The sequence below is a fragment of the Palaemon carinicauda genome, chromosome 6 (assembly GCF_036898095.1).
Source record: "Palaemon carinicauda isolate YSFRI2023 chromosome 6, ASM3689809v2, whole genome shotgun sequence".
Classification (NCBI taxonomy): domain Eukaryota; kingdom Metazoa; phylum Arthropoda; class Malacostraca; order Decapoda; family Palaemonidae; genus Palaemon; species Palaemon carinicauda.
The window spans coordinates 154,743,594-154,765,807 of record NC_090730.1 but is presented as its reverse complement, the minus strand read 5'-3'; the positions used below and the strand labels follow the sequence as shown (position 1 = coordinate 154,765,807).

Genomic DNA, 22,214 nt, shown 5'->3' with positions numbered 1-22,214 from the left:
ATCACTTTATCACTTCGATTTTCTGTTTTGCACTTATTTCACTGAAATCGAAACTTTTATTGATTTCTACCTGAAACACGCAATTCTACCCTTCATTAAAAGGTAGTAATTGCGAAATCAGTCGTATAATGCAAGCTCATTAATACCAGCAAAAAACAGAAAACATATTTTAAGATAAAAAAATCAGTGGCTGGGAAAGAGACTAAACACTAGTTCATATAACTACGTTTTCAATCTCTCACCGCACATAGCCTGGGGACGAGAATAAAAAACTAAAACGTTTTATCCTTCCTCCCCGTACAGCGACTAGGGACGAGAGTAACTCGAGAACAACGTTACCCGCTTGAACGGAACGTTTTCTCTCCTCTCTCTCCCTCCGTCTCTATCTCTCTCTCTCTTTCTCTCTTGATTTCGCACCTAAGAGAAGAGCCCAATTATATTTCGTCAAAAAAACATGTTATTTGACTAAAGGAAAAAACTGAAAGGTTTTTCAAATAAAAAGTTCCTTTAAAATAGAATTTAAAACATTTAAGCTAAGAAAGAATGAACAAAACGTCAGAATCGATTTACTCTTACTGCAAAGTGAAACCGTGATACACTCTCTCTCTATCGTAACGATAGAGCGCATGTTGAACGTCCTGAACGTCAACAACTGCGTAGCATAAATAAACTAAACGTTAGTTCATCTTTGAAAACAGTGCGAAGACTATCAAAGAAATTCTTTCATAAAATATTACATTTAAAAAGTTTTAAATCCTTAGCTCTTTAAAAGCTAATTACGATATAAAGGGCTCAACGTTGATTAACTTCGGTTTCCAAGTTAGGACCGCCTACTCTCAGGAAAGGTCTATATAAACAAAACATTAAAACTATTTTTATATGTTTATAATAAATGGAAAGTTAATCGAAGAGGCCTAATAAAGGCGGAGAGATATAAAATATATAGAGGAAAATCTATAACGTGATATAATTACTAAAAGCCTAAACACACTTCCGTCTAAGGGAAGGGTCGGCCATTTAAAAGTGAAAGAAAGTCCATACTCTCTTTGTCACCATAATTAAATCTATCCAAAACGAGTTCAAGATTTAAGATGAAGATAAAACACCTGCATAGCGAAAGCTCAAAACTAGAATAAAGTACTTCACCAATTAGTTGTGAAAAAACTCCAGTTTAGCAACAGCGAGTAAGTACGTCTTGTAGATAGCTCGACAGAGAGAAAATTGAGTCTTTGTTTACATTGAGTACTGGGTATCTGGACGACAGATGGCGCTGTTGGGCACACCCGCAACCTGTGTAGCGATCGCTGGCGAGTTTTTACCGTAGAGTTGTCTGTCGGGCAACAGAGTTGCAGCTATATAATCACCGGCTAAGTTAAATATTGAAAAATAGCGATCGCGGAAAAGGGGAATCGTGTAATTCGAACACGCTTAATTCGGGACCCTACTGTATGTGTAAAAAAAAAGAGCTCAGATTTGTATGGTTAGGAAAAATACAAACTACTTCCAAATTTGTCATTTGTTCAGACAAATACAAACCATTTCCTCTTTACTATGGAGAATCCCCCTTAGGTGAGTGAAATCCAAAAAACCAACTGACTGGAAACTTGACCAAGCGTAAGACTCGGAGCTCGAGCGAACATGATAGGGGTACCAATGTCACCTCGTGAGCTCTCTGTATAAAAAACTTAGAGTTAACAGCTTGGACAATAGTGGGGAATATGTGGAAACTTGAGCACTGTGACTTGACCAGGTAAGGATATTAGGGTGAGTAACATTGCCCGACTCCTCTTCACAGGGAGAACAGGGACATAAAATATATAACATTTCAAGCTCCACAAGGGAAATAAAATTATCTACAGGCAGAGGTAGGCCAGCTTGCAGAGAACTCCAGATGCTGTGCCCCGAGATAGGGAAAGATCAAGAAAAGGGAAGTCATTCTATTCATTCATCCCAGACTAATTGCTACTTGTACTGTAAGCGAGCTGAGTGTCTTGGAACACTTTGTGCTGCCACCACAGGACCTATGGAGAATATATCCAGGCTCCTACAATTTAAATCTTGCAGGTAGTGGGCCGTGAGGGTGTTAATAGCATTTCCAGACACCAACTTGTAGGGCCTGCGCTACAAAGAACTTTCTTTTAAATGCTACGGATAAACAGAGGATGCAATCTTCAAAGTGCAAGGTGGTTTTAGAAGAGGTCGGGGATGTATGGGTCAGGTTATTAGTAAGTCAGATATGCGAGAAATATTTAGCAAAAGGTAAGGAGATGTATGTTGCATTTATGAATCTGGAAAAAGCTTATGATAGAGTTAACAGAGAAGCAATGTAGAATTTGATGAGGTTATATGGAATTGGTGGAATGTTGTTGCAAGGAGTGAAGAGTTTATACATAGGCAGTAAAGCCTGAGTTAGGATAGGAAATGAAGTGAGTGAGTGGTTTCTAGTTGAGAGTGGGGCTGAGACAGGGATGTGTAATGTTGCCATGGTTGTTCAATTTGTTTGTTGATGGAGTTGTGAGAGAAATGAATGCTTTAATGCTTGGTCGAGGATTGAAACTGATAGATGATATTGATCATGAGTGGGAGGTGAATCAGTTGTTGTTTGCGGATGATACTGTTAAAGGTAGTATTGAATATCTAGAGTTCGAATTTTTTGAAAACTTTTAAAAACCGTTTTATTTCGAAATCAAAATCATGGTTTCGAAATGTTGAAAGTAGAAAAAGATAAAAAAAAAAATCTACCACTCCAATGGAATCATAGCTCAATTCACTATCATACAGTATCACAAACAAAATTGCACGATAATTGACAGCCACGCCTAGTATATATAGTGTGACCAGATCCAAGGGGGACGGTAAGAAAGATCTTTTATGACAAATGATAGTTGTGCGGCCTAAATACTTGTTTCCTATTGGAAGCCCTCTGAGAATTCACTGACCTGATTACCTTAATTATATATGACTGGAGATTGACAAAGTCACATTTTATTACAAAATTCATTATCTAACTTTTTTCAAAACTTTCAAACACTTTTGAGATATTCAGGTCGAGTTGGTTTTCGATTTGGATTCCAAACACTAGATATTGTATTGGTCGTAGACTTGGAGGATAAGCTGGGTTAATTTGTGACAGAGTTTGGTAGGGTGTGTGAGAGAAGGAAGTTAAGAGTTAATGTGGGTAAGAATAAGTTTATGAGATACACGAGAAGGGAGGGTGGTGCTAGATTGTAAGTCATGTTAAATGGAGAGTTACATGAGAAAGTAGATCATTTTAAGTACTTGGGGTCTATTGTTTGGAATGAAAGTGATGGAGAGAGAAAAGTTGAATGTGTCTGAGGAGTATGGCTGTTGTATCTCGATTAGATAGTGTTAGGGACGAAGTAGTGAGGATGAGAACTGGTATAAGAAATTAATTAGTATCTAGAGTGGATATAAATGTGTTGAGGTGATTTGGCCATGTAGAGAGAATGGAAAATGGCCGTTTGCTGAAGAAGGTGATAAACGTAAGAGTTGATGGGAGAAGTACAAGAGGAAGACCAAAGTTTGGATGGATGGAAGGAATAAAGAAAGCTCTAGGTGATAAGAGAATAAATGTTAGAGATATAAATGAGCGTGCTAGAAATAGGAAGGAAATACTGTATGGAGCAATTGTAAATTAGTTCTGATAGGCCCTACTGCTTCCTTCGGTTGTCTTGGTGGCCGCTGAGGTGGCGGCAGTAAGGTATTCGGCATACGAAGCTTTATTGGTGGATAACGGGGGTGAAGTGGGCTGTGGCACCCTAGCTGAATCCCTCGTCAGGCTGGGGGGGCGAAGAGAAGAAGTCGCCTTTTTTTTCTTTTTTTATTATATTGGCTACCCCAAAAATTGGGGGAAGGGCCTTGGTAGATGATAGAATAGCTAGGGACGTACTAACGCCCCTAACATCTTTAGCTCTGAGTCCGCAATCACTTGGGGGAAAGTTAGGATTCAATGCTCATTCAATGGCCTGGCGAATCTAAGCTGAAATTGTGTTTTTAGTGACTCTTTTGGATCCTGCAGGTACTTGCAATTAGTTGTTTGACGCATGGGCGAGCTCTAGAAGTTTGTTTGAGACAGCGTCTCAACAATCTCATAGGACATAGTAACAACTGATTAGGATCATCGGTTACGTGACAGACTCGAAATCTGGAAGGTCCCGAACCTAGGGTCCGCTACAGCTGGATCTGAAGCCTTAACAATGAATTTAGGAACGAAATCGAGTGTTCCTTGGCACCATCCCCTTGAATGGGCTATGTCGTAGGAAAGATCATGGAACTTGCTGACTCCTTTAGCCGAGGCCAGGGTGAGCAGAAAAACCGTTTTATGAGCAAAATAACGATCTGAGAACTGACGTAGTGGTTCATAGGGTGCTCCTTTGAAGGATTTTAGTACACGAATTACATTCCAAGGTGGTTTAACATCAAATTGGGGGAAGTATGCTCAAAGCTCAGTATGAGGATAGACAATTCCATGGAAGAGGAAATGTTAACTCTGTTTAGTCTGAAGACAAGGCTCAAGGCTGAGCAGTAGCCTTTCACCGCTAAGAGCGAGCAGAGCTTTTCCTTCCTGAGCCGAGGTACAATAAGAACTCCGCCATTACAAGGATAATGGCATTGAGAGGAGTGAGATTCCTTCCGCGATACCAACCACAGTAGATAGCTCACTTCGTCTGACAGATGGCAAAAGATGACTTACAGAGGTATCCCAACATCCTTTTCTCCACTACTTGTGAAAAGCCTTTACGAGAGATGCCGGATAACCTCCGAGTGTTAAATCATAGGGAAGCGACTGCCTTGTAGTATATCTCTGTGTGATGTTTGAGGTGGTCGGGAAGGAAAGGAAGCTCCCTCAGTACCTCTGTGAGCCTTAGTAGGTCTGGGTACCATTCTGCATGCTGCCACAGTAGAGCTATCAGGGTCATCAAGAGGTCTTGCGATGCCCTTACCTTGATAAGTCTTCTCATCAGACAGAAGGGGGAGGGTGACGCGCATAGGTCTCGGATGATGAGCAGTACACCAGACAGAAGCTTCCATCTGGTTCAGGGACGTCGCAAACAGACTTATCATTGGCGAACCCCACAAAGTCATGACTTTCTTGGCTTATCCAAGGAAGCCAACTATAAGACTCTTCCTGCTCAGTTTGTTGCCCAGAATGAAACAGCGCGATCAAGTTGTCTTCTATCCATCTTAGTAATTCCACAGCCAGATGGCATAGTTGCTGTGTAAAGTAAGTCCTTGCTTGTTTAAACAAGCCACTACCGGCACGTTGTCTCTCATCAACACTACAGACTGACCTGAAAGGATCTGTTGGAAGCATTTGACAGTCAGGAATGCTGCCCCCATTTCTAGGAGGTTTATGTGGCAATACTAATCGGATTCAGACCACAGTCCAGAGTCCATATATTGCAACAGGTGAGTCCCCCAGCCCTTTTGATGCATCCGTGAAGAGCATCAAATCCGGGGAAGGAGAGAGAAGATCTATTCCCCTGAGTAGGTTGGTATCACCTACCCACCAACCCAGGTCTCTCTTTTCCTCTGATGCTATTGGAATTCGGAAGCCCGGAGGATCTTATCAAAGGTGACGGTGTGGGTAGAGACAGTATTACCGGACTTAATGCCTAAAGAGAGGGATCATAGTCCAGGACCTCGTGATACTGCCTCTGTTGTACGAACGGAGGAGGAAGGAGATGCAATGAATTCCCTGGTCTAAGAGAGTTTGATGTCTCAGCAACTTAGGAGAAAATCATCTTCCTGGTTCCCTTCACTATCTTAGATCAGGACAACTCCATCCTGGTCTTGCCAGACGTAGTCCAATACTGCATCTTTCCTCTCTCAGGAAAATAAGGATTGCCTACATTGTTGATCTTCCTTATTCAGGCTATGACTTGCATGAAGGAATGGTATGGCTCTTGTTGCTCTGATGTTGTAGCCTTAGGACTAGCAACTATTGGCAGCAGTGGTCCCTTGAAGGGGCCTGAAACTTAAAGGGGTGGTTCTGGGCCGCCAGTAACACCGAGGCTGTAACTGAACCAAGAATGACCTTCTGCTGACCTGAAGCCTCAAAACCTTTTGAGGCCCAATTCTTAGGAAGGGTTTTCAAGTCCTTCTGCTCTCAGAGCTTGGCTAAGGAGACAATGAGCGAGGAATTCTCCTTCCGAGTGACTTCCACAGGTTACAAGGACTGAGGAGGATCAGCTGGGACTGACGAAGGCTCCAAAAGTGGAGCAACTGTCTCTGTCGTCAGAAATTCTACTAGGGACAGACAGTAATTGTGTGTCGAACCTCTGATTGTCCTTGGGTGACGGGTATCCCCTATGGAAAGTGTCTCTCCTCAGAGTCCTCTCTTCCTTTTGGTTGGTTTAAGAGGGATGATACCCATTTTTTCCCAAATGGGATCTTGGCCGGTATGTGAGTCCTTGGAGTCTAGGTATCTCTGGTACCTGGGCGACAGCTCAGGAGGAGAAGGATCATATGACACAGCAGGAGGAGGAGCATGCCTGGAGTTAGTAATCTTGTGCCTGGGGTCCACAACTAGATCAGAATTCCCAGGAAATACTAACACCACACGAGGGTTGGAAACTGTGATGGTGAAGTTGGAATCTATTGCATTCGCTAACTGCTTCTTTCACAGCTTTAACAAGCTCTTGGAACCATTGTGCGTCCTTCACAAATGAAGGGACAGCCACAGAAACCCCACAGGTGTGTGTTCGTCAACATACCAATGATGAGCAGTTGCCTCACTTGGCGAACAAACTGAAGTATGTGTTACCGGGGTGGACAGCCAGAGGTGTGAGCAGACCTTTGTTGGCAGGAGGAGCTTACTTGCCCATCTCGCCAGTGCGTGGTGGTTAAGTGCGCGGCAAAGCACAAGACTATCGACCCAACTGAGGCCTATTTGTCCACGAGCTGTAGCACAGTGGACAAGGGAACGTGCAGGAGGTTGACGACTGTCCTTGCGTACTCCTGCAGGAGACAAGCCCTCATATGGAAGCGAGCAAGGCTGTAGGGGCTTGTCTGCGAACAATTGATGCCATTGCTCATAAATATCAGAACAAGTGGGCTACATTCTGAAAGGGGTAGAAGACTGAGGTAATGACCTCGAAGGGTCAGACCTCACAAGACTCGTTAGGGCACGATAGCGAGAGGCTGAGACTGCAAGCAGTCGGTAGCTGCCCCCATCAGGATGCTCCGAAGGGCTGGAGCAAGGAATAGATGAATGTGAGGTGTGCCTGTGAGGTACTCAAGGGAGAGACCACTTAAGGGAGAAGCCCTTTCGCGTTGGCAACAAGGGCGACCTACCTCGGAGGGTGGAGAAACGTTTCTCCTGCTGAGGGAACTCAGCGAGCTAAGCAAAGTCAGGTCACAGGGTGTGCACAGTATGCTTTGTAAGCTTAGCTGGCATGCTCATCCCAATGAAATCATAATCCTGGCTGGGACTCAGGGGAGACCCTGCCAGCAACTCCTCTGGTGGGAGAGAAGTTACGGAGGACTCTTCAGCAAGGGGCATGGACCTGAAGGGAATGCCGCTCAAAAGACTCGGGGAGGGGGGGGGGGGGTTTGAATCCATGGTCAACCCCTGCGGAAGCAGCTGTGCGCTCCCACTGTGCCCCAAGCTTCAACATCTCCAAGAACTATTCTTTGGAGGTGGGAACCCAAATCCACAAGGAATGCCGAAGTTGACACAGAGCGTCAAAATAGATAGACTTCCCTTTGGCTGTGGATGCCGCCACTTCACTAGGGGGAATGACGGGGTCCTCCATCCCTGAGAGTTGCCCGGGGTGTGTGTGTGTGTGTGTGTCAAATAGTCATCACTCTTGGTCATTCGGTCTTCGGAGGCCGACCCATAGGAGAAGAATCCCTTTTAGACTTCTTCCGACGCCTACACGTTCCACATGCCAACTCCCGACACTCTCTGCAGGAAGACGCCTGTATTCAGGAGTGTTGTCTGCATAAAGTTCCCATAAGAGGGACCTTCAATGTCAGGGCAAACCCACATATCAGCAGCCCTCAATAAGACCACACATCAGCAAAAGAAAAAGTTAGTTTACAGTTAGTTCTTTACATAGGTTTTTACAGGAGAGACAAAAACAAAAGTGGATTAACATACAGTACAAAATGTGTTATGAGTGGGGTGGCTGGTTTATCACCCAGTAACTAGCTGCTGGTTATTTACTTTGCGTAAAAGGTTCATGGCTAGTTTCCAGCTACGCTAGAACAATATATTCAAAGTAAAGAGCAAAAAGTTTGTATACGTGTATGAACAAATAATTTTTTTAATCAAATACTGGAAATTTATTTTGTTTTCATGCATAAAAAATGCTGAAGCCTGAAAACTGTGCATTTAACTGAGAAATCATTATACTCACTTGCAAAACAGTAGTTCCTGGTTCTACCATAACACTTTGATCATTTATGAAAACTTCTATTTTCTCAGGAGCAGAGGCCTGAGTACGTGATCCAAGCAAGGCAGCACGACCACTCCCCTGCTGGAGCAAGCGAGATGCCCCTAAGCGCAACATTCTAACTGCCAATTCTGAAAGAGGAAATGAATATCAAAGAAAACCTTTTAAATTTTTCATATGGATATCAAAAATATTCTAACAAAGCTTGAATTGAGTTTGGTTGTTACCATTATGGATTAAGTCCAAACAGTTCGTTTCTCTGACTAAAGTAAATCTTATTTAATGTAGGGGGCAATTATATCAAGTATGATGCCTTTATCTTTACATTTAACTACATATTATTGGCAAAGTACTGAAGACCACTTTATGATTCATCTCCATTATGTAAACATGCTTTATACTGGTAAGAAGTCATGTATTTTGTCATTTGTAAAGGTGTGTGAATTATGATTTTGAATTAAAGCATTTTGGATATATACAGTTATGGGAATTCAAAAGGATTTTTTTTCAAGACTAAGGCCAGCTCTGTAAGTATCTAAAAATTACAAGTTTTTGAAGTAATTTGAATTTTTCCTAACTGTACATACCCGAGTCCTTTACTTATAGGCGATAAAAAACAGCAGTTAAAACATTTAATGAGGTGTAACAACCAGCCAGGTATTTACCTGCCAGTAGCGGGGAGGCAACAGCCCACTTAACCCCCTTGTTAACTGACAACTCACTTAGAAAGTAACCGGAACTTGCGTGGGGGTTGGTGTTGGCGGGCAAGTTTGATTAAAGGACTCAGGTCTGCATAGTTTGGAAAAATACAAATTACTGAAAAACTATGACAAATTTGTAGATAATTTGTATTTTTCCCTATGATACAAACCTTCAGCTATTTGTTAGGGGTTATTACTTTTAGAGAAGCTGGAAGGACGAGCCATTAAAATTTTAGCAAGTTAACTACCCATTCCGCTAGTTAGTGGGGGTGGGGGGGTAGCATGCCACCGCTCCCGCTCACACACTGGTGATTTAGCTCACATTGTTTGGAGGTACGACTTAAAGTGGGATAGGGCTGCCAGGTAAGTTTGTATAAATAGCTAAAGGTTTGTATCATTAGGAAAAATACAAATTATCTACGAATTTGTTATTTGTTCCGTAACTGGAATACAAACCTACACTATTTATTACAGGTGACTCACCCCTTAGGATGGTGGACGTCCCTGTCAAACTGGCTTTTGGCTTTACCCGGGGGCTCCTTATTTTGAATAGGTTTGTACAGCACCAAAAATAAGGAGTCCCTGCACCTTGCTCAATCTTGCTACATAAGGACCACGGCATACGCAAACTGTGTGTTGGGATGTTTAAAAGTGTGACTGTCCAGGTAGAAGTTATTCTGAGTATTTGTAGGAAAAACTGTTGTAACCAGGACTTTCCCAATACCACCTCGCCCGGGTATGGGGACGCTACATTATTAGTTTAATACTAGGAACACATGGAAGCATGGTTTACCTGCAGTGGTTTGAGGTTAGCCTGTGCAGAGAACCCAGAATGATGCTTTCCCCAAGAGAGGGGAGGATGAAGAAAAGAATAAGAGCCAGTCAATCCTTTTCATTCACACAGACTAAAAGGGGGGAACAGTGCCCTCAACCTTCTGTTACCTGTCCAATAAGGAGCTTGAGGTATTATACCAGCTGTTGTGCACCAACCATAGGCCCGTAAGAGAACGCACCAAGCCTCTTGCAGGTAGTGGGCTGTGAACGTATTGTGACGTTTCCACACTTAGCCTGTAGAACCTGCGTCACAGCGAAGTTTCTCTTGTATGACAAAGACGTGGCTATGTCCCTAACATCGTGAACTCTGGGGCGACGTGAAGGAAGGGGGGTCCGAATTCAGGGCATGATCTATGACCTTGCGAATCCAGGCAGAGATGGTGTTTTTAGTGACCATCCTCTTGTTCCTTCCTGTGCTGACAAAAAGTACAGACACATGGGGACGGGGTTTGGCTATTCTCTTAACCCTTTTACCCCCAGGCTATTTGGAACTTTCCAACCCTTAACTCCCAGGGTTTTTTTTTTCAAGCACATTTTGCTATATATATTTTTTAAATTGCTCTAACAGCTTTAATTTTTATCATAGAGAGGTCAGGTTGGTCTCATTCTTTTGGAAAATGAATGAGAGTTTCTCATAAAGTTATAAAAAATTGGCAAAAAAAATAACAAATTCGTAGATAATTTGTATTTTTCCTAACTATACAAACCTTAGCTATTTAATAGGGGTTATTACTTTCGGCGTAGCTGAAATGACGAGCCATTAGAATTTTAACGAGGGTTTACTACCCCACCGCTAGTTAGCGGGGGGTAAGGAGGGTATCTTGCTACCCCCCCCCCCACACACACACACACACCTGTGCTTGAGCTCACTTTGCTTGGAGGTAGGACTTCAAGGGGGATAGGGCTGGCGGGCAAGTTTGATTAAATAGCTAAGGTTTGTATACTGTAGTTAGAAAAATACAAATTATCTACAAATTTGTCATTTGTTCCGTAACTAACATACAAACCACGCTATTTAATAGGGGTGACTCACCCATTAGGAAGGGTGGAAAGTCCCAGCCAGTACTGGCTTTTGGCTTTGCCCGGGGACTCATTATTTGAGTGTGTCAGCACTCAACAATAAGGAGTCCCTGCACCTCGCAAGAACCTTGCTACACAAGGACTGCGGCCTACGCAAGCTGTGTGTGAAGGTATAATAAAGTGTGACTCGTCCTAGGAAGTTGACCTGTAGTCCTCTAGATGGAAACTTTAGGCAAGGACTCTCCCAATACCACCTCGTCAGGGTATGGGGACGTGACAGTATTAGCTTAATACTAGGAACACAAGGAAACATGGTTTACCTGCAGTGATTTGAGGTCAGCTGTGCAGAGAACCCAGGATGCTGCTTTCCCCAAGAGAGGGGAAGATGAAGAAAAGAATAAGGGCCAGACAAACCTTTTCATTCATGCAGACTAAGACCGGGTAACAATGCCCTCAACCTTCTGCTACTTGTCCACTAAGGAGCCTGAGGTTCTAAACCAGCTGTTGTGCAGCCACCACAGGGCCGATAGAGAACGTATCGAGCCTCCTGTGGGTCACGTCTTGCAGGTAGTGGGCTGTGAAGGTTGTCTGATGCTTCCACAGCCCAGCCTGAAGAACCTGCGTCACTGAGAAATTCTTCTTGAAGGCCAGGGACGTAGCTACGCCCGACATCATGTGCTCTAGGGTGTCGTGACGGAGGAGGGTCTGGATTCAAGGACAGATGGATCACCCTGCGAATCCATGCCGAGATGGTGTTCTTGGTGACCCTCCTCTTAGTCCTCCCAGTGCTAACAAACAATGCCTGCACCTGAGGAGGGACTGCAGCTGTTCTTTTGAGATATAACCTCAGACTCCTTACTGGACACAGTAGAAGATGGTCTGGGTCATCTGTTACAGAACGAAGACTCGAAATCTGGAAGGAGTCGAAACGAGGGTCTGGCACCCCCGGATTCTGAGTCTAAGCAATAAACTCAGGGACGAATTTGAACGTTACCTACCCCCATCCCCTTGAATGGGCGATGTCATATGAGAGACCATGAAGTTCACTGACTCGCTTGGCCGATGCCAAAGCTAGTAGGAACACCGTCTTCCAAGTTAGGTGGGGATCTGAAGCCTGGCGTAATGGTTCATAGGGAGGTCTCTTAAGAGACCTGAGAACTTGAACCACGTTCCATGGAGGAGGTCTCACTTCCGACTGAGGGCAGGTAAGTTCATAACCGTATGAGTAGGGAAAGTTCCAGAGAGGAAGAAATGTCCATTCCTTTGCGCCTGAAGGCTAGACTTAAGGCTGAGCAATAGCCTTTCACCGCCGAGACTGAAAGGCGCATTTCTTCCCGCAAATACACGAGGAACTCCGCTATTGCTGGAATAGTGACATCGAGTGGAAAGATACCCCTTCCACGACACCAACCACAGAACACTTTCCACTTTGCCTGGTAGACAGATGCGGATGATTTTCGCAGATGTCCAGACATCCTAATCGCAACTTGCTGTGAAAATCCTCTCTCAGCAAGGAGATGCTGGATAGTCTCCAGGCATGGAGTCGTAGCGAAGCTGCGGCTTTGTGGAAGATGTTGGCATGTGGTTGTCTGAGTAGATCGTGTCGTGGAGGGAGGTCTCTCGGAAGTTCCGTTAGAAGTTGCAGAAGGTCCGGAAACCATTACGCGTGATGCCATAGCGGAGCTATGAGGGTCATTGAAAGATTGACCGATGTTCTGGTCTTGTTGAGCACCCTCCTCATCAGACAGAACGGGGGAAAGGCGTACACGTCGATGTTGTCCCACCGTTGTTGGAAGGCATCTTGCCATAGTGCCTTGGGATCCGGGACTGGGGAGCAGTATAGTGGAAGCTTGAAGTTCAACGCTGTCGCGAACAGATCCACAGTCGGGGAACCCCACAAAGTCAGGACTTTGTTGGTTACTAGATGATCCAAAGACCACTCGGTACTCACTATCTGAGACGCTCTGCTCAGATTGTCGGCGAGCACATTCCTCTTGCCTGGAATGAACCATGCCGATAGTGGGATCGAGAGGACTTCGGTCCATCTCAATATCTCTACTGCAAGATGGGATGGCTGCTTCGAAAAGGTACCTCCTTGCTTGTTGATGTAAGCCACTACTGTGGTGTTGTCGCTCATCACCACCACAGAGTGACCTGCCAGGTATTGTTGGAACTGCTGAAGGGCCAAGAAAACGGCCTTCATCTCTAAAAGATTTATATGGAGGCACTTTTCTTTTGCTTACCACAGGCCTGAGGTCCTGTGGTGTAGAACGTGGGCTCTCCACCCTTTCTTTGAGGCGTCCGAAAACAGCATCAAATCCAGGGGGAGGACGAGAAAATCCACTCCTCTTCGTAGGTTCTCGTCTGTCACCCACCACTGGAGGTCTGTCCGTTCCGCAGGTCCCATAGGGATCATGACGTCCGGGGAATCGCAACCTTGATTCCACCGGGACTTGAGTGCCACTGGAGAGATCTCATTCTGAGGCGACTGTTGGGAACTAGACGAGCCAAAGATGAGAGGTGACCGAGGAGACGTAACCACGATTGGGCTGGAAGCTCTTCTCGTCTGAGAAAAGGGCTTGCGACCTTCCTCAGCCTTGCTATCCTGTCGTCTGATGGGAAGGCTTTGTGGAGATTGGTGTCTGTAATCATGCCTAGGTATATCAGTCTTTGAGTGAGAAGCAGAGAGGACTTCTTGAGATTTACCATGATCCCCAGATCCTGGCAAAGTCCCAGAAGTTTGTCTCAGTGTTGAAGAAGGGATGACTCCGAGTCTGCTAGGATCAGCCAGTCGTCCAGATAACGGAGGAGACCGATGCCGATCCTGTGTGCCCACGACGATATTAGGGTGAACACTCTGGTGAAAACCTGTGGTGCTGTGGAGAGACCGAAACACAGCACCTTGAACTGGTATTCCTTGTTGTCTAGGCTGAATCTTAAGTACTTCCTTGAAGACGGATGGATTGGGATCTGGAAGTACGCGTGCTTCAGATTCAGTGTACACATGAAGTCTTGAGGTCTCACTGCAAGTCTGACCGTGTCTGCGGTCTCCATGCTGAACGGAGTTTGCTTGATAAACTTGTTCAGAGCCGAGAGGTCGATGACTGGTCTCCAGCCTCCAGACGCCTTCTTTACAAAAAAGAGTCGACTGAAGAAGCCTGGGGACCCGTCGAGGACCTCCTGGAGAGCGCCCTTCTTCAACATGGTCTGGACTTCTGCCCGAAGGGCCTGCCCCCTTGCTGATACCAAGGCAAGGGAGCTCAACGACACTGAATTCGTCGTCAGGGAAGGTAGAGATGTTGTGAATGGGAGGCAATATCCTTGACTGATTACGGAAATCGTCCAGGAATCGGCCCCGAGTTGCTGCCACCTGTTTGCGCAACTTTGAAGGCATCCCCCCACTGGTGGACATGCAGGGGGACTGCCAATCCTAGCGTTTGCGGCCTCGGCTGCTCCCTCTAGGATTCTTCCCTCCCCTGGAGGGCTTCTTGCCTTTCCTGTCCTTAACAGGAAAGGGCTTAGACACCACTGTCTTCGCTACCGTTGTCGGTTTTGTGGTCTTCGTAGGACGTGGCTGCTGGGGTGCTGTAGGCTTATAGGGCTTGGATGTCAAAGCCCTATGTAGGAGGGAGTCTTGGTGGGACTTCCTCCACCTCTCAGCAGCATGCTCCACGTCCTTAGGCTCAAACAGGCTCGTTCCCATCACGGAAGAATGTCTGAGCCTGCTTATCTCGGTGCTAGGGACCTTCTGATGGAACCTCTCAGACACCGCATCCCGACGTTTCAGGATGGTGTTTGTCCACAAGTTCGAGACTTGGTGGGCCAGAAACTCGATTGTGCGAGTGCCTGAGAGTAGAAAGGTCTCCATAGCTTTCCTGGTACGTTCCTTGGATAAAACCTCTGAACGTATCAGGATACCTAAGGTCCCTAACCAATTATCCAGCCAAGAAGTGGCCTGCATGGCACACTTCGCAACCTTCTCCTGATTAAGAATCTCAGTCGCCGAGAATGAGACCTGCCGGTTGGAGAGCCTCTCAAGAGGGACTCCCCTGGTAAGCTCTTCCAAAGAATGATGAAGGGGAAGAGCTAAACAAGGCTCCTCTACGATCTCCAAGTACCTCCTCTGCTGCACATGAGGAGGTGGGAGAAGCTTGTTGCCGGCACTGGATCGGCTGGAGGAGGCTAGCTCAGAGAACTGGACTGCGATCTTGTCCCTGGAACTCTTAACTCCCTGAGACCAGGGCAAAGCTGCACTGGCCTTAGAGGGTTTTTGAGTCCCAAAAACTCGGTCCAAGACCGTGTCTTTGCCCTCTCGGGGAGGAATCTCTGGGTCAGCAAACCCATTGAGAGTCCTCATAAGGGTCAGAACCTGCCAAAATGCATGTTCTGACTCCTGCAGCTCTCCTCCGGAAGAACTAGCAGCGAAGACTCCTGTCCCCAAAGGCTCTTCTTGGGGAGATTCACGGACGTTCTCCGAGTGACTGGCTGGCTCCGTTCTAATTCTTGACGAGGACTTCGGTACTGTCTTGGAGTCCTTCGACTCCCTCCTGGGAGGGATGCAGGTCTCCAACAACGACGGAGGTAGGCTCTTCTCCGCCCCTACCTGAGAAGACTTTCTAGCGCGAGGTGGGGTTTCCCTCATTGGTGCGATGGGGGAACGTCTCACCTCACATGACTCACCTGAGGACAGGTAATCCTCGTCCGAAGGGGAGGGAGAAAAAGTCTGGGGGGGGGGGGGGGGGGTTTCTGCCTCGAAGGCTTACGAGGAGACAGCTTAGTCCTCGGAGAAGTCACCGCGTCAGAAACTCCTCTTTCTGGGTCGACCTGTGACGGAGTAGACGCAGCCAAGGATTTGTGGCCCAAATCAGAGAGAACAGGCTTGACAGCCTGCGTGACCGCTCTGATAAGTGCCTCAAACCAAGGCTGCTGGCTGATGGCTGCGCTATCAGACACTCCCTCTGGAGAGACAGGGATCGATCGATCCCTGGGAGGAGTTTCCATAGGGGGGTTCGCCTGTAAAGAAAAAGAAGACAAAGTAGAAATGTCCCTGGACCTTTTTGTGCGCTAATTGGCGCGTACGCCCTTGTTGCCCCGAAGGGACCGGTGCCTGTTTTTTGAAAACAGGTTTGGTTGGCGCATAAAGCACATCAGCAGCCAGGAACGGCGACGGGAGGTCAGCAGGTCTGACGGGTGGAAGGTCGGCGTGCCCTTTGTAAGGACGACCTTCCACCGAAGGGGATCGCGAACGATCCGCAGAGAGGTCCAGGGTAGTAGCAGGAACAGTCGGAGATCAATGACGAGGCTCCTCTTCGGCGGACTGCAACGGTGATGGTGAACCGAAGAGGCGCCTCCTCACCGTCTTATAAGGTGAAGGAAGGCCTCTCCGGCAAAGAGGAAGGCGAGCCTTACGACGTATACGCCCTCTGGGGGCCGTTGGGTCAGTAAGCTGACCTTCAGCAGTCCTTCGAAAAGGAGTCTCTGCGAGTGAACTCCCTCGAGGGGGAGAATCACTGGTAGGAGAGACTGTTGGACTTAGTTTCTCCCTCGTAGGTTGTGCAGGACTGGGAGAAACTAAGCCTTCAGCTACTGCGGGTTGAGAAGTTACAGAGGTATTAGGAGATACCGCATTGGATACCTCTGACACCACAATGTCGACAATAGACAGAGGATCAACCTCTGCCAAAGTCGGCTATTGCTTGACAGCGGCACCCAACCGGATGATGTCAATCAAGGCTTCCTTGGAGGGCGAACCCTCGAGCCCCAAGGAAGACCAAAGCTGGAATAAATCAGTTACATTAATATTTAAATCCTCCCACGGGGGAAGAGGTGGAGCTGCCTCGCTAGGGGAGGCAACGCCATCTCTCGAACCCCGAGGTCGGGAAACAGAACTACTGTACTGTACGGTCTATGCTACCACTCGACCGTCTCTCGAAAGAAACTGATCGAGTGGGAGCTTCGCAGGAGGTTTGGGCAGCGGAAGAAGAGTCCTTGGGATTTTCTCCTTTCAAAGAAATCTTCGAAGGAGAAATATTCCGCTTGGACTTCTTCCGTCGGGTAATCCAGGACATTTGTGCATTTTCGCAGAGGCCAACTTCACACACAAACCTGTAGGAGAAAGTAAAAAGACATTAATGGCTGTCAGAGAGGCGAGGGTGAGAGCGGACACGTCCGACTACCACCCGAGCCGAGAGCAAAGTGAGCTACCCTCCCTAACCCCCGCTAACTAGCGGTAGGGTAGTGAACCCTCGTTAAAATTCTAATGGATCGTCATTTCAGCTACGCCGAAAGTAATAACCCCTATTAAATAGCATGGTTTGTATGTCAGTTACGGATCAAATGTAAATACTGTAGCGTTTATTTGCAAGGACGTACCAGTACGTCCATGGGGGTAAAGGGATGAGTTTTGTGAAACGTACCACTACGTCCTTTGGGGGTAAAAGGGTTAAGGTACAGCCTCAAACTCCTCACTAGGCAGAGTAAGAGATGACCAGAATCATCAGTTACAGAGCGGAGACTCAAAATCCGGAATGAGTAGAATCGGGGATCCGCCACTCCCGGATTCTGAGTCTTGGCTACAAACTCAGGGATGAAGCCGAATGTTACCTCTCTCCATCCTTTTGAATGGGCGATGTCGTATGAAAGACCATGAAGTTCACTGACTCGCTTGGCCGAAGCCAAAACTAGTAGGAACACCATCCTCCTAGTGAGGTGGCGACCTGTTGCCAGGTGTAATGGTTCATAGGGGGGTCTCTTTAGAGACTTAAGAACTCGAACCATGTTCTATGGAGGAGGTCTCAGTTCAGACTGAGGTCAGGTAAGTTTGTAACTCCGTATGAGTAAGGAAAGTTCTAGCGATGAGAAAATATCGATTCCGTTGAGTAAAAGGGCGAGACTTAAGGCTGAGCGATAGCCTTTAACCGCCGAGACTGAAAGGCGTATCTTCTCACGCAAATACATGACGAACTCCGCTATTACTGGAATAGTGGCACCATGAAGAGAGATACCCCTTCCACGACACCAACCACAGTAGACTTTCCACTTTGCCTGGTAGACTGCTGGTGATGATTTCCACAGGTATCCAGAGATCCTGCTCGCAACTTGTTGCGAAAATCCTCTATGTGTGAGGAGATGCTGGATAGTCTCCAGGCGTGAAGTTATAACGAAGCTACGGCTTTATGGAAAATGTTGGCATATGGTTGTTTGAGTAGATCGTGCCGTAGAGGGAGTTTTCTTGGAGACTCCGTCAGGAGTTGCAGAAGGACCGCAAACCATTCCGCATATTAAGAGTCATTGAGAGGTTAACCGATGTTCTGGCCTTGTTGAGTACCCTCCTCATAAGACAGAACGGGGGGAAAGGCGTAAAGATCGATGTTGTCCCACCGTTGTTGAAATGCATCTTGCCAGAGAGCCTTGGGGTCTGGGGCTGGGGAGCAGTACAACGGGAGTCTGAAGTTCAGGGCCATTGCGAAGAGATCCACAGTCGGGGAGAACCCCACTAAGTCAGGACTTTGTTGGCTACTAGATGATCCAAAGACCACTTGGTACTCACTATCTGTAATGCTTTAGACTGGAATGAAGCGTGCTGATAGTGGTATCAAGTGAATTTAGGCCTATCTCAGTTTTTCTACTGCTAGATGGGATAGGGGGCTGCGAAAAGGTACCTCCTTGTTTTTTTATGTAAGCCACTACTGTGGTGTTGTTGCTCATCACCACCACTGGTGGAACTGTTGAAGGGCCCAAAAGACAGCCTTCATCTCTAAGAGATTTATGTAGAGGTACTCTGCTGACTTGGACCAGATACCTAAGGTCGTGGTGCACCATGTGGGGCCCCCACCCTTTTTAGTGTAAGTGTCTGAGAACAGCATCTAATCTGGGGGGAGGACAAGAAGATCCATTCCCTTTCGTAGGTTCTCCTCTGACACCCATCATTCGAGGTCTGTCTGTTCCGCTGATCCCATGGGGATCAGAACGTCCGAGGAGTCGAAGGCCTTATTCCACCGGGACTTGAGTCGCTGCTGGAGAGATCGAATCCTGAGGCGACCGTTGGTAAAAAGACGGGCCAGAGATGAAAGGTGTCCGAGAAGACGTAGCCACATCTGGGCTGGAAGTTCTTCTCCTCTGAGGAAGGATCTTGCGACCTTTCTCAGCCTCGTTATCCTGTCATCTGATGGAAAGGTTGTGGAGATTGGTGTCTAATATCATGCCTAGGTATCCCAGTCTCTGTGTAGGCAGCAAGGAGGACTTCTCGAGGTTTACCATGATCCCCAGATCTTGGCAAAACCTCAGAAGTTTGTCTCGGTGTTGAAGAAGGGTTGACACCGAGTCCGCTAGGATTAGCCAGTCGTCCAGATAACGGAGGAGATAGAAGTCAATCCTGTGTGCCCAAGATGATACTAGGGTGAACACTCTGGTGAAGACTTGAGGTGCTGAGGAAAGACCGAAGCACAGTACCTTGAACTGGTATTTCCTGTTGTCTAGGCTGAATCTTAAGTACTTCCTTGAAGATGGATGGATTGGGATCTGGAGGTACGCGTCCTTTAGGTCCAGTGTGCACATGAAGTCCCATGGTCTTACCGCTTGTCTGACTGTGTCTGCCGTCTCCATGCTGAATGGAGTTTGCTTGACAAACTTGTTCAGAACTGAGAGGTCGATGACGGGTCTCCAGCCTCCAGACTCTTTTTCACAAGAAAGAGTCGACTGAAGAACCCTAGGGACTCGTTGAGGACCTCCTGGAGAGCGCCCTTCTTCAACAGGGTCTGGACTTCTGCCCGGAGGGCTAGCCCCTTTGCTGATCCCATTGCAAAGGAATCTATTGACACTGGATTCCTGATCAGAGGAGGGAGAGATGTTGTGAACGGGACGCGATACCTTGAACAGGGTTTATGGATGGGGAATGAATTTAAGAATACGTTTTAACATACAAATAATTACACATGTAGAATTAGCAATAAACAAGGCCACCAACTAACCTAAACAAACTACCTAACTTAACCTAGTAGCCGTATTCTTACCTGGGGGGGGGGGCCTGCGACTCCCCATTACACAGTCATATTAAGTACAAGAAAGCCTAGAACCTTTTGTGTACCTACTTAGGTTGGAGGGTAAAGGGGAGCTGCACCTCTCCAACTCAATACCCAATGCACAATAACCTCACGAATGAATGAGCATAGTTTTGTGAAAAATTCTTGATTCTATTTTCAACAAATTTATAACCACATTTAACACCAATTATATAAAATTAACAAATTATATTCTATATCTAAATGAGACTTTCCAATCCAAGTTCCCTTAAAAATGGATACGTAAAAACACCTTTTTTCACTTCATGTTTTTCAATACAAAATGCCTTCTGTCACACTGAAATGCTTTTTTGTTAATATCAAGTCGGCACTTAGAACCCCAGGTTGGGCAAATAGTGTCACTTTCACTTTTAATAACACCGTGATCTTGGCAGTACTTTATTATTCTTTCAATGTAACCCCAATAATGCAAAACAAAATCTTTATAATTCAAATAACAATTGAGACAAGCACTTGGGAGAAAATCCACAGACATTGATGTCAAAGTAGATGGTAAATGAGAAATGCACCAGGAGTTGAAGGTTCACTCGCCTGCAGGGCTCTCAAAAGACTGAAAAATTAGCGTTGGAAATTGTGTAAGCAGCTTCGAAGTGTTCAGTGTTCTAGTAAAACTATCACCTGATTTGGTATTCAAGTCATGTGATTCTAGTTTTGTTAAAATGCTAGTCCCAAGTAAAATGTGGATACAGTAATCATCATTGGTTAATTATGAGGTTCGGGTGACGTCTTGCTACATATCGATGATGTAATAATGATATATGTTATTTTTATTAATAAAATAAATTTTTGAATATACTTACCCGGTGATCATATAAGCTGTCAGCTCTGCTGCCCGACAGAAAAACCTAAGGACAAAATACGCCAGCGATCGCTATACAGGTGGGGGTGTACATCAACAGCGCCATCTGTCGAGCAGGTACTCAAGTACTCCATGTAAACACAGAACCAATTTTCTCCTCGGTCCACTGGGTCTCTATTGGGGAGGAAGGGAGGGTCCTTTAATATATGATCACCGGGTAAGTATATTCAAAAATTTATTTTATTAATAAAAATAACATTTTTCAATATTAAACTTAGCCGGTGATCATATAAGCTGATTCACACCCAGGGGGGTGGGTAGAGACCAGCATTACATGTTTACATTATTAAGAGCTAAGTATTTTGTATTTCATTTTAGCAGTTATTCAAAATAACAAACATAAAATAAATAAGTACCTGGTAAGGAAGTCGACTTGAACAATTACTCTGCCTTTTTAAGTACGTCTTCCTTACTGAGCCTCGCGATCCTCATAGGATGCTGAGCGACTCCTAGGACCTGAAGTATCAAGGGTTGCAACCCATACTAAAGGACCTCATCAAAACCTCTAATCTAGGCGCTTCTCAAGAAAAGAATTTGACCACCCGCCAAATCAACCAGGATGCGAAAGGCTTCTTAGCCTTCCGGACAACCCAAAAACAACAATAAAAAAAATTTCAAGAGAAAGATTAAAAAAGGTTATGGAATTAGGGGAATGTAGTGGTTGAGCCCTCACCCACTACTGCACTCGCTGCTACGAATGGTCCCAGGGTGTAGCAGTTCTCGTAAAGAGACTGGACATCTTTAAGATAAAAAGACGCGAACACTGACTTGCTTCTCCAATAGGTTGCGTCCATTATACTCTGCAGAGATCTGTTTTGTTTGAAGGCCACTGAAGTTGCGACAGCTCTAACTTCATGTGTCCTTACCTTCAGCAAAGCATGGTCTTCCTCATTCAGATGGGAATGAGCTTCTCGTATCAACAGTCTAATATAATAGGAAACTGCATTCTTCGACATAGGTAAAGAAGGTTTCTTAATAGCACACCATAAAGCTTCTGACTGTCCTCGTAAAGGTTTAGTTCGTTTTAAATAGAACTTAAGAGCTCTAACAGGGCACAAGACTCTTTCCAGTTCATTTCCAACCAAATTAGAAAGGCTTGGAATATCGAACGATTTCGGCCAAGGACGAGAAGGTAGTTCGTTTTTGGCTAGAAAACCAAGCTGCAAAGAACATGTAGCCGTTTCAGATGAAAATCCGATGTTCCTGCTGAAGGCGTGTATCTCACTGACTCTTTTAGCTGTAGCTAAGCAGACGAGGAAAAGAGTCTTTAAAGTGAGATCTTTAAAAGAGGCTGATTGTA

The 22,214-nt window shown here is 45.8% G+C and overlaps 1 protein-coding gene across 1 annotated transcript in view; it reads right to left on the bottom strand.

Annotated features, from left to right (window-relative positions):
- ND-75 (NADH dehydrogenase (ubiquinone) 75 kDa subunit) overlaps positions 1–22,214 on the bottom strand; it is an 85,674-nt gene that overhangs the window by 55,105 nt on the left and 8,355 nt on the right. Inside the window, exon 2 of the mRNA XM_068375595.1 lies at positions 8,385–8,551. Within this exon, the coding sequence (XP_068231696.1) occupies positions 8,385–8,537 (153 nt within the window). The 5' untranslated portion in view covers positions 8,538–8,551. The remainder of the gene's footprint in view (positions 1–8,384; positions 8,552–22,214) is intronic.